Source organism: Oreochromis niloticus, linkage group LG10, assembly GCF_001858045.2.
Source record: "Oreochromis niloticus isolate F11D_XX linkage group LG10, O_niloticus_UMD_NMBU, whole genome shotgun sequence".
Classification (NCBI taxonomy): Eukaryota; Metazoa; Chordata; class Actinopteri; order Cichliformes; family Cichlidae; genus Oreochromis; species Oreochromis niloticus.
The window spans coordinates 34015802-34028954 of NC_031975.2; the positions used below are offsets into that span (position 1 = coordinate 34015802).

The 13153-nt window shown below is 41.0% G+C and overlaps 2 protein-coding genes across 2 annotated transcripts; both read left to right on the forward strand.

Moving 5' to 3' along the window:
* Positions 1-725: 725 nt before the first annotated feature.
* LOC100693484 (complement C1q-like protein 4) lies at positions 726-4661 on the forward strand. Its single transcript, XM_003458684.5, has 5 exons — positions 726-1185; positions 1331-1387; positions 1529-1600; positions 2015-2146; positions 2250-4661. The coding sequence occupies exons 1-5, from the start codon at positions 1011-1013 to the stop codon at positions 2531-2533; spliced, it is 720 nt and encodes a 239-aa protein (XP_003458732.1). The 5' UTR covers positions 726-1010; the 3' UTR covers positions 2534-4661.
* A 6843-nt stretch (positions 4662-11504) lies between these two features.
* Positions 11505-12779, forward strand: LOC109203837 (uncharacterized). Its single transcript, XM_019363637.2, has 3 exons — positions 11505-11674; positions 11760-12042; positions 12134-12779. Exons 1-3 carry the CDS (start codon positions 11583-11585, stop codon positions 12740-12742), a joined length of 984 nt encoding a protein of 327 aa, XP_019219182.1. The 5' UTR covers positions 11505-11582; the 3' UTR covers positions 12743-12779.
* The last annotated feature ends 374 nt before the right edge of the window (positions 12780-13153 follow it).

A 13153-nucleotide genomic window follows, 5' to 3' on the forward strand; every position in this document is an offset into this window, starting at 1 on the left:
AGTCTAGAAATCAGGAGATAATAAAGAACTTAGGGAAGCAGAAACACAGAAACAAAAACTGAGAGATCATCAATGATAAATCATAATGAAATCAAGGATCAATAATAATACAAAACACTGGGTCACCAACCCAGGACCATGAGACACTAGGGCAACTTTCTCACATTATTTTGCAATTAAAACCCATATGGGAAAGATATATATAAATCTTATAAAGTTTGTATCTGTCTTGTGTGAAACTTGTATGAAAAGCATACAAGAGTGAAAACAGATATAAAATGCCTTGAAAAATTATATAAATGAAACTTGTATGTTTTGGATACTTACTACAACAATATATGAAAGTAATGAGAAAGTGGCCACTTTCATGAGTAAATCATATAAGCCTTATATGATTCACTATATGAAGTAGGCCACATCTTATGCAAGTCTTTTATAAGTTTCTACTATTTCTTTTCCATATGGGAATGTATTAAGAAAATGTAAAAAAAAACAGCTTTCTCACAACTATTTCATGGTGTTATTTCCATCCTCTATATACAGTCTATGCCAAATGGGTGAGACACAGAGAGCTGGGGGGGAGGGGCAAAAGTCATGAACTCTTGCAGACCTCAGAGGAGAGAATCTCTTCATTCCTGCTGTTTACAGACACAGTTTGTTCAGTGATCCAGTCAAAGTCTGCTTCTTTAATCATTCACCGCCTGTAGGAGGTGTGGTCCTGTGGCTCTGCAGTGTGTGAGGTGGAGGATGAGGGGACGTGGAGGAGACCACCGCTCGGTTTAGCATGAACAGAATGAGACTCATAGTTACTTATCTTTTGGTTCACTGACTTTTGGTCCACTGACTGTGTACATACCTGTGTTGTACTGACACGAGCAGCTTTTACACAGGATGTGTTGGGGGCAGTGTGGGTGTGTGTTTGAGAGGTGGTCCAGTAACCTCCTCATTTATGTTATGAAAAGCTCCGCTTTGTAGACGGCACAGTTGCACAGCAGATATCCAGCAACAGAATGGAGATCGTGTTTTTCCTGCCACTGCTTCTGGTCTGCTCTGTTTCAGCAGATCAGACTGAGACTCCACTTCAGCCACCCTGTCCACAGGACATCCATGCCGTGCTGAGAGAGATGACCGCCTCTCTGGCCGAACATAAAGTGGAGATCAGGACCTTAAAAGAACATAACAAAGGTAAAGTATTATCACAGGTACTTACAGAAGTACCAGCATCACAGCGTCTCCTCCTGGAGCACAGAATCTTTGTGTTTCTAAGGTGAATCACTACATCACGGGCCACTAAACCTACATGTAAAGTTGTTTATACTTTTTTTTTCAGAACTTGTGGCAAAACTGAAAGAAGCAGAGAGTCAAAAGCTGAAGCAGCAGCTGCAAGGTAATCATCCCACACAGGCAAACACACCAGCTCCAAGCAACACCAACCACTCTCAGCTGGTTAATATAACACAAATATTAAGCTCGTGTGTAGAGAAAATGATGAACTGACAAGTCTTTTTTCGTTTACTCTTTTTTCCAGACCATGCAGCAAAGCTGGAGGAGCTGGAGACTCACAAGTCTGTGGTTGTTGAGTTAAAGCAGGAACTGAAAGGTACTGAAATCACCATGACTCTGACTGTTAATGTAACCTTTTACAAGACACACTGACTGTAAAGTCTTCAATCCATTTATTTAGCAGATTGTTTCATGTTTTACGTGCCTTCATGTCTGCTAATTAAACCACAAACTGGCTCTTACCATGTTGACATGAAGATCTTCCTTGAATGCATATGAATGGCTGAATACAACAAGTGCTGGGTGGTCATGTATCTACATATGTGACACATCTGATTACAGCTCAAATGAATTCAAAGGTCTTTTCAGATATTTGGTCAGCACAACAGTCCTTTCCCATAAACACAGAAAACAGCTAATGTTTTTCTTTTTTGATTCTGTGACAATAAAAACTGTAAATCATTATTTTACTGCAAGTTGTGAATATTAATGACATTTCTCTCTCTCTCAGTCAAACAGGTGGCTTTCTCAGCCTCTCTGCTGGATCAAGGTGATGGATATACTGGACCCTTTAACACAGAGACCACTCTGATCTTCAAACGTGTTGTCACAAACATTGGAAATGCGTACAACATAAACACAGGTAATAACACTGAATGTCACTTCTCAGCTATGTTGATGTCAGGCTGATGTTCCAGATGTTCTAACAGCTGATTTTCCATTTAACAAAAACAAATGTCCAACAAGTATTTTCACCGCACCAGTGAGAGGAGTCTACCACTTTGAGTGGCACATAGGTGCACACGGGGATGCTTCACATGCTGTATATGCTCTGTTGTTTAAAAATGGAGAGCGCATATTCACAGCATACGAAGTCCAACCGTCCCATTATGTAACCACCTCTAATGGAGCCTCTCTGCTGCTGGAGGTTGGAGATCAGGTGCTTTTGCATCTCGCTACTAACTCGAAAATCTACGACAATCAAAATCATCTTTCCACCTTCAGCGGTCATCTGATTTTCACCATGTGAGAGCGAAGCTCTTCCTCATGTTGTTTTTGCTCAGCTGTTTGAGAATTATATGTTAAGTGCATTCATGTCACTGATAGTAAATGTAAACTAACTGTCTTTGGTTTTTAAACCATTTACATTTATAGATAAAGGCAATGATACAGTGAAACAGTTTACAGTCATATTTCTACCAAAATAATAATGAAAATTCTTTTTTTGGTTCTGGGTCATTCAACCCTGCATTCTGAGTTTATGATGGATTTTTTTCTGATTTCTTTGTAAACTTTTAGTTTTCTATCACTTAGTTTATAGTCATAGTTTTTCCTGCTAAGTTGATTATACTCCCGGCCCATGTGTTCTTGTCCCTGTGTCATTTCCTGTTTCCTGTCCGAGTCTTTTCCTCTGTGTCGTGTAGTTGTGTCTCGTCTCTCTTTCCTGTTTACATGTTCCCCTCCTTGTGTTTCATTCCGTGGCTCCTCCGTCTGTGTTGTGCTTTCATGTGTGTTCTTCCAAGCCCGTCATGTCTCCCTCTGTCTCTGTGTATCATCTCCCTTAACTGTTTCCACGTTCCCCTCTCCTGGGAGACTGCTCCCGTTGTCTCCCAAGCCCAGCTCCTATGTCAAGTTGTGTTAATTAGTCTGAATCTCAGTGTTTCCTGTTTTACTTTGAAAGTGTCACGTCCTGTGTGCAGTGTGTTTAGTTTTTCTTCCTCTGTGTAGTTAGGTCAATTCGTCTCAGTTGTTTTCCCAGGTGTTTCCACTTTCCCTAATTACCCTTGTGTGTATTTATTGTGTGAGTGTCCCTCTGTTCATTGTCAGGTCGTCTGTTTGTCTCCCCGTGTTCCTGGTCTGAAGTTTTTCCCATGTTCCTTGTGCTTTGATCTTAGGCTCTTGACGAAGGCGGTTGAACTTTTCTCCTCTCCCTCTCCCTTATCTTTCCTGCTTGGCTTCTCATGTCCTTGTCTAGTCTCGTCTACTTTTCTACTTTTGCCCTGGAACACTCTCACAGTCTGTTCTCTAAAACCTAAAAGAGGAATTATGGATTTGGTCAACTGGTTCCTGAATGCAATTAACACCCTCTTCTCAACGAGAAGTCTGGGCTCGGGTGAGCCCGAGTGTCCTGGAGGGACGTTCCCTGCCGGATACACGATGGATGGGTGGAGGAATTGGAGGGTCGTGTGCCTGACGGGACTGTTGATCGAGGACATTGAAGACATCTACCTTTTCTGAACCATGATAACAGGGTTCCTGCTGATGGGAGCTGGCATAGCCCTGGCTTCTCGAAAATTAAAGAAAGCAGAATCGGCTGTTCAAAACCCCACAAGGCTGCCTGCTGTGTTTGAAACAATGTTGGATCTTGGAGAAGCTCACGGCGATTGTGAGTACTCAGACTATGCTCTTTGAGCGCAAGATTGACAACATCTCGCAGAAGCTCACGGCTCTCCAACAGGAGATTGAGAGGCCAGTGACGGACTGTTAGACCAACTGTGAAATTGACATGCAGTTGTTCGCACTAAAGGAATACCACCATCATTTCATGTGGCTACCATATCTGCGCCAGCTGTGGTCTCAAGGCTGGAGCTGAACATAACAAATTCTCAATTCTAACAGACGATGCTTAGATTGTTCCTTCCTATCCTACGCAAGGCCACCTGGGTCAGCTGGAAGACTGTTTACTTAGCCTGGCGGTGCGAAGGACACTCTCTCAGGTAAACTCAGGATACACACAAGCATCCAAACGCCTTCGATGCTTGTCCCCTCCCGGGGAAGATGGCGGATCAACTGGACCAGCGCAGAAATGCTGCAGGACCGGATGCGCTGTTTACACCGGCTCTCTCTCATCCTTTACCCGCCCCTGTTGCTTGTCTTGTGTTTCTGTGGTGTATTGACAGTTATGTGCTTTTTGTGCTGGGGTGTTTCTCTGTTCTCAAACTGTTCTCCCATTAGGAGCTCAGTCTGAATGGAGTTTTTTTCTTCTCCTCTCACCTCATGTTGTGTGTTTTCGTTGGTTTTTTCCCATCAGCCTGCCTTTCTGACATGTCTCCTAATGTGATGTTTGTGTAAAGTATGTTTGGTCACACGGTTCCTTTGTAAGTGCGCATGCGCCATTTAGCCTGCTGTAACCCATAATTTCCTTCGGCATTATTAAAGTATTTATGATTCTGATTCTGATTAGTTTAGTTTCATCTGTCTCCTCTTTTGCCCTTTGTCTTGCATGTGTTTTCCCGGCCTCAATAAACTGCTTGTTTTTCTGTTAAACCCGTTACCAGCCTCGAGCGGCTGCATTTGGGTCCGCTTAATTAATGAGTTTTGCCCTTTGACACTCTGTATGTATTTATTAAAGAATAATTGAAAGACATCTGTGGAGGTTTCCTATTTGTATTTGTTTCAGATATGGATATCCCTACAAAACGGTGATGTAACACTAAGTACAGATATTATACTCAGATCAAAGTAATGTAAGTGATTATGTATCATTACTTTCCAAGTTGTTTAAATTTGGCAGTAAAGCAGAGATCTCTGTTTCTGGGTGCAGATGTTTCCTCAGGACATGGATATTTAAAAATATAATTTTAATTTTAATTTGATTTCATTTTTTTTGTTAGTTAAACGATCCACGGTCAGTCCTCTGTAGTCCCTGTCATCCCATCAGTGACAAGGCCAACGATTGCTGAGTCATCAGAGAATTTTTGCATTAAGCAGTGTTTTGTACTGTACCGCAGGGCAGGGTTGTAGAAGTCTGTGGTGTATAAGGTAAAAAAAATGGAGCCAGGACTGTTCCCTGTGGGGGGGCCTGTACTGCAGACGACCCTGTCAGACACAGTTTTGGATCTTTCCATGTTCCACTCACACCTGTATACTCCATGTTATCCCTCAGCACTGTGTGTATGATAGCACTGAAAGCACTTTCAAGATGAGTGAGGGATCGATGTAGGAGGTGGATCACAGCGTCATTAAACAGACAGCCCTGTAGCTCATTTCACACAGGTACAAAGGGACCACAGAACTCTGATATAATGTTTAACTAAGACAGTTTCAGTGTCTGTATTATTTTGCTGACAGTATCTTAATGTAGTGTGTGACAAGAACAAGTGAAGCCAGATCTGAACATGCTAGAATTTTTCTTGTTATGACAACAAGCACTTACAGCAGGTGAGGTGAGGAGAAAGATGTCTTTCCAAATTCTCGTGACTCAAAGTAAAAACAAAAATGTTCTTAGTGTTATCAGGTTGTACTTCGGTTAATTGCACAAGTGGGAAAAACCCAAAGATTTGCTCTGTGAAGAGAACAGTGAATCAGTCAGTCTGACAAAGCTCCAGAAGTATGAGGAAATACAGTGTAAACAGTTCTCGTCACTCTGTCACAAACAAATATCATGCACGTGTTTTCTGTACTCACAAAACTGGACTTTGGATCTAAATGGCACAATTAGCCTTGGGCAAAAATCCTAACAGCCTCACAGCTTTGAACATGCTGATCAGCACATCAAGATAAACACTTCAATATCTTTATTTCAAACATGTTCCGACAGTTTAAAACGTGCACAGAAAGCAGAGAGATAACCATGTTGGTAAAATGGTCCATTAAACAGCCATCCTCTGAGTCTGGAGCCATTAAACCTTAAACCAGGAAGGTTCAGTCACAAGGACTTTGTTTTCTATGAACTGTATTCAGAAATTAGATATTGATATGATATTGATACATGGATAGTGCACCATTCATGACACGCACATAGAGCTGACTTTTACTATAATTAGTACTTTAATATAATTTGGTTAAGCTTGTTTACATTTGATTAAGGTGTATTATTTATTGTGGGTTTCTGTAAGCAGTAGGGATGGGTATTGATAAGATTTTCACGATTTCGATTCCATTTTTGATTCTGTTTAACGATTCGATCCTTTATCGATTCTCTCATCGATTCTTTTTAAAAAAGGAGAACACTAAGGTCGATTAGCTTAGAACTTTGTTTTATATCTTCTCTTTGAACAAGATAGAAATTTAGGAGTAACATGGCCTTACAAACCCAACAGTGAGATCTTAAGAGATCCACAGCCTACGGCTCTTCAATGGGGTGTCACAGGGTCCCCAGGAAAAAAAATTGTAAATGTAAAATAATAAAATAAATATTCTTCTGTAGCAATAACAAAGTATAACATAAATTATTCTGTAGCAATTACACAAGACTATCCAGTAATGTCTCTGCCTACAATTAAACACATTCACTTACCGAAAATCGGGGGCATCTGCTGTGGCAAATGGGTGCAAGCCTTTGACCACAAACTTAGTCACTGCTCGGTGACATTCGTCTATCCTGGCCTGAAAGGAGACGCTACCGGTAGACTGCAGCGAGAACTGCCAGCCAGACTCTGTCTGTCTCATCATGGTCACCTAAATGCACAGTAATGGCAGGTTTTATAATAAGGCAGATCGCGCTAACATAATATTCACTGTTAGTTGATTATTTACCTGCCGCATTAACGGGAGAGGACGTGCAAACGTTACCGCTGCTGCTGGGTTGAGATTCACGAGTCCGGAGCAGAATTAAAAACACGACATTCATTTAAGGTTATCGCGTGTTTGTGAGCAAATGCTTTTGCATATTCGTAGTGTTTCCTCCCTTAAATGAAATATCTACTTTGCAAGTATTGCAAGTTGTCCTGTTGTCATCCGTTCTCGTAAAGTATAACCAAACTTTTGAGCGTTTGAGCCGCTTAGGGGGCCTGCCAGGTAAATGACACTCCGCAACGTGGTGACGTTATTTGGGGCGACTGGAATCGATAAGGGAATCGTTTGCAAAAATGGCAAACAATTCCGAGGAATTGAAACAGTGGGAACCGGTTCTCAACAAGAACCGGGTTTCGATACCCATCCCTAGTAAGCAGGGGTGGGTGTGAGTTGTATCATCTGTTTCAAAGTCTCGTTGTTAGAAAGAAAATTTAAGGAGTTGCTTTTCAGCCTTCCAGTTAATATTTTTAAGCCTGTTTTTTCACCAGGGGAGTCAGTATCCTCAACATTCGTGAGGGAAGGTCTGGCTCGTTTCAGAGATTCAGATCTTTTGGCTGGGCTCCTGTACAAGAGTCGGCTGTTATGGCCTCCATATGACTCTTCATTTGGATCCTTCTATTTGATCCTAATTTAGGAATTATGAATGGTTTGTGTGTTAGGAAGCATTTTTTTCAGTGTTCTGATAAAAACTTTTATTGTTATGTATTTATTTATGGACATTTGTCCTCCACATTGGTATAATTTCAGCCAGCTCCTCTTTTTACAAATTCTGCGCTCAGCTTTGCTTTGTCTCCAAAATCATTGAAATCCAGATGCTGCTCATTTCCCATTTTTGCTCATTTCCTCAGTTTCGCATTTAACCCTTGAAAACCGCTCCTACTCAATCTCATCTCAAATGTGCGATTACGTATCTGTTTTCTGGAGAGCTCAATCACACTCACTAACTCTCTCAACCAACCTTTGTCTTCACAGGGCTGCTGCCACACCGTACATGTGGATTACCATAATGACCCTAATATCCCAGAAATGTGCAGAGTCACTGCTTTCAGAAACCTTTGGAATTCTTTCAATTGAGCAAATGGTTCAGGGGTTACCGGAGTTACAGATGTTTAAAAAAATATTGTAAAACATCTGTCAGACGCCAGTGGCAGGCAAACAGTAACACAAAAACTATGTCATGGTGGTATATGTGAGGGAGAGGGGGAAGAAGACAGCAGAGATCATGAGCTGTGTTAAGCATGACACAGTTCAATCGCACAGATCTCAGAGGAGAGTATTTCCTCATTCCTGCTCTGTTTACATGACCCGGTTTGTTCAATAATGCAGTAAATCAGCTCTGATTCATCAATCATTCACCAGCCAGTACCTGTAGTAGACGTGGGGATGAATAAGGAGACATGGAAGAGACTTTAAACAAATAGTACAGTGGTCCCTCGTTTATCGCGGGAGTTATGTTCTAAAAATAATCTGCGATAGGTGAAATCAGCAAAGTAGCCAGCTTTATTTTTTACAATTATTATAGATGCTTTAAGGCTGTAAAACCCCTCACTACACACTTTATACACTTTTCTCAGACAGGCATGAACATTTTCACATGTTTCTCTCTTGTTTAAACACCCTCAAAGTTCAAACCTTCATAGAAAAATAAGTCCAGTATTATAGAATGAAACCAAAGATCAAACCCTGTTTTCAGGTCCAGAACATGGGAATAGAGCAGCTGCCAGAGAATTCAACATTCATGAATCAATGGTACAGGAGTGGAGGAAGAAAGAGGAATGAGTTCAGTAAAGTTTTACTTTTCTGACTGTTTTGTTTTGCTTAATGCTCCTTATAATCCGGTGTTGTCAAAGTTTGGACTCAGGTGCAGACCAGGGAGAAAAGAAAAGACGTACGTTTATTTACAATGATAACGCCAAGTGATTATATATACAATGTGCTGGGGGCGAGGGGTCCATGGGGGAAAGGCGTGAGAGCTCAGCTGGCTTCAGGATTAGTGGAGATCAGCAGCAGGTGTGGAGATTGAACACAGGTGCATGGGCCAGGGGCGGGAGCCCGTAATGAGGACCGCCCTAGCAGAGGAGAGAGAAAGCGAGACCACCTGCAAGTGGAAGACAATAATATCCAGTCATGTGAATGTTTGGCTGATCAAGATATGGCAATCCTATAAATTTCTCCAGAAGGTGGTGATGCTATCCTTCAAATCATTAATTTATTCACAGATGGAGAGGGGCCATATAACGCTCATCAGTTCAATTTTCCATCAAAAAATTAAAAGAGAAAAAATTTATATTTTTATTTTTAAACTTTTTTTTTCAATTTTTTAAGTTTTTATTTTATTTTATTTGAGTTGCATTGTATAATTGTTAGTAGTAATATACCTGTAGCTTTTTTCACCTTTTATCTTTCCATTACACTTTCTACTGACCAACCGATCCTCCAAACAGGTTTCACCTTTTGCTTACACCCCCACACCTTTATCTCTGCATCTCAGAGGTCAACTGAAACCAAGACCACCTATATAAAAACACCCTAATCAAACACCCTGTATTTTTCCTCACTACTTTACATCGACCCTTGAGAGCATAACACTTCGTTCATCAGCACGAGCATTTTACTTTTAATTTAACTAGTTTAGGAGCATTTTACTTTTCTTTAGCGCTTTGAAACACACAGAGGCTAATAGTTTCAAACAGAGTGTCACAAATAACATGTATTCCTTTAGAAATAAACTGTGATACTTCTAAAGAACACATATTCACACCTAGCCACACTATCACTGTATCAACCCCCAATGTTCCTTTAATGCAACTAGCCCTCTAATTATCTACTTGTCACAAACACCCTGTAACAGTAAGACTTGTTGATTACACATAGATGATTTAACTGCATTAGGAGCATTTCATATTCTTTAGCGCTCTGAAACACACAGAGGCTAATAGTTTTTAAACAGAATACCACAAACAACATGTATTCCTTTAAAAATAAACTGTGATACTTCTAAAAAAAACAAAAAAAACACATATTCTTTCCTCATCATTAGCCATGTCACCATTTTATTTCTGAATTTTCGGAATGATGATCCAAGCGGGACACAGAGGCTGCTAGTTTTAATGCACCAGAATGCAAATATAAATAAAAGCCTGACTATCCTGACAGCCTAGCTGCAGCGACACCTTTCTTTCAGACGGATGCCTGGATGTGTGTTGGAGCTGCCTTTGCTACCCACACACAGCGTTTCTGACCTACGGGCGCTGCTTATACAACAGAGAAAAGCAACAATGCAGTGTGTTTCTCTGCTCCAAGACATCAGCGGGCCTTTCACACGGTAAGCATGTCTGTTATACCCAGCGCATAAATGTCTGTGTGTCAGTGCTGATTATTGCAACCCTGTTTAAAATGTGACACATATGTTGTCCGAAAACAATTCCTCTAAATTTGCAAAGTTACTGATTTAAAAATATATTTTCGAATTTTTAGTTGCATGACAAACATACGATAGACTCTTGAGCACATTTATATAGCTACATTCACAATGGTATAACCATGCTAAATAAAAGATGCCCAAGCACCAAAGCACTCTAATGCAAGCCTCTGAACTGTATGTTGATAAGTGCGTGAAGTGTACCTCTACCTCTACAGCTGAAAACAGGTTGTATCCAAACTTTGAGGATCTGCTGAATTGTTTTAATGGCACGTTTTGACAAACTGCAGATGATGAATTCCTCTTTATTGGAGAAACTGTCCCTAAGCTATCGTTGCTCATACTTACTGAGTTCCCCAGCTACTTCCTTACTATGGCAGCAAACCTTTTGAACAATAAAAGGTATGGTAGATTTAAAGAAACATCCTAATTGAAGCAAAGGCAAAAAATTGGAATTAATTTTATGTGACTGTTCATATTAAAGCCAACAACAAGTGAAAATCCAAAACCGGCTCCAATCCTTTGTATTACAGTTTTTTCTGAATGCTTAAACCCTAACTGTGATTCTTATAGCACAATTTCTAAAACTATTAATACTTATAGCAAAACCACTCACTGAGTTTGCCAAACTAAAAGCACAAACACTGCTTTGCACTCAGTTTGCCATTTTGTAACACACACTTTGCAAAACTGTAGGCACAATTCACTGCACAACACTCTTTTTGCAGAACTTTAAACACAACTCACTGCTTACACTCAATTACCAAATTTCCAACACACTCCTAGCAAAATTATACACATGTATGGCCATTATTTACACTATTTTGCCAACTGTCTGGCACACTGTCACATTTGAAAACTGTTTTAGATAATTAGTCCACTTTGCAATCAGCCTAAGCACTATAAACAGGCCACAGGGAAGCTGTCTATGTGGAGTACAATGGAAGGAGCAGCAAGAGTGAGAAGAGTGAGAATCAGAGGAGGCCGAGGAAGAGGACGTGGAGGTGAAGAAGTTGGAGGAAGAGGACGTGGAGGAGCAAGAAGAGGACGAGGAGGCGAAAGAGGAAGGGTAAGAAGAGTAAGAAACAGAATAACTGATGACATCAGAGCTACAATAGTGGACCATGTCATCAACCATGGGATGACCCTGAGGGAAGCTGGCCAACGGGTTCAGCCTAAACTGAGCCGCTACACTGTGGCAGGCATCATTAGGACATTTCGAAATGAGAATCGGTAAGTACTTTGTAGCACTGCCATACTCTAATGAGAAACACAACAGTACCATACATGCAAAAATACTGAAATTGTTACTTTACAGAATTGCTAGACGTCCAGATGTTGGAGGCAGAGGCAGAATGTTCACTCCAGAGCAAGAGACCCATATAGTGAACATGGTGATTGCCAATAATGCAATAAGACTGCGCGAAATACAGCAGCGCATAATTGATAATGACACCATCTTTCAAAATATACACAGTGCAAGCGTTTCTGCACTAAGTCGTGTACTTGCGCGCCACAGAACAAGAATGAAGCAAATTTACAGAGTTCCTTTCGAGAGAAACACAGAACGTGTAAAGCAACTGCGATATGACTATGTGCAGGTAAGCTAGTGTCATTGGTTCTGAATGTGGAAGTGCATACTGTAGTGCTGTGCATGGGCCTGATGTGTTGCATTTGTTTTGTCTTGTCCAGAGAGTGATGGAACTAGAAGCAGATGCAATGGGACATGAGCTACTTTTTAACCTCAGTAAAACCAGGAGACGTGGCAGGAACATTATTGGACACCGTGCCATCACCAATGTCCCAGGACAACGTGGTGGTAACATAACCATGTGTGCAGCTATAAGCCAAAATGGTGTTGTTCACCATCATGCAACCATACGCCCATACAACACTGCACACATATATGACATGCTCACTGTTCAGAGACCAGAGCAGACCCGATATGTCATCATATGGGACAATGTTAGTTTCCATAGGGCTGCTTTGGTCCGCAACTGGTTTACAGACCACCCATCCTTCATGGCACTCAACCTCCCTCCATACTCTCCATTCTTAAATCCCATCGAGGAGTTCTTCTCTGCCTGGCGCTGGAAAGTGTACGACCATCATCCTCATCAACAGGTAGCTCTTTTACAGGCAATGGAGGAGGCATGTGGAGATATTGACCAGGCATCATGTCAGGCCTGGATACGGCATTCAAGGAGATATTTTCCCCGGTGCCTTGGACTGGAGGATATCGCATGCGATGTGGACGAAATTTTGTGGCCGGACCCAGAAAGACGACATGATGTAGGCTGATTGTCTTTTTTTCCCTTTTTTTGTGAAATTCCTATTTTGTGTTCTGACTTTGTCTTGGTTTTGATGAGTGTGAATAAACACCAATACTTGAAGTTTGGATTCTTGTATGTTTACATGACACTATGACAAAAGTGTGACCTCAAATTGACATCTGTACACAGAGAATGCAAAAGCCAGATGTGTTTTGTATTCATACCATCAGTGTGCAGGTGGCGCATTGTGTGCTTAGTAGATGATGGCTTGTGTGTACTGTTTGATACGAAAACACCATTTTTACAAAGGTGTGAAGAGTTAATCTAGCTGTGCAAGAGAACTACAATGTTTTGATAATTGGGTGACAGGTTTTCTTATTTGTGTGTAGAGTTTTGCAAAAGTAGCCAATAGTTAGAAAAAATGTGCTTAAGCAATCAG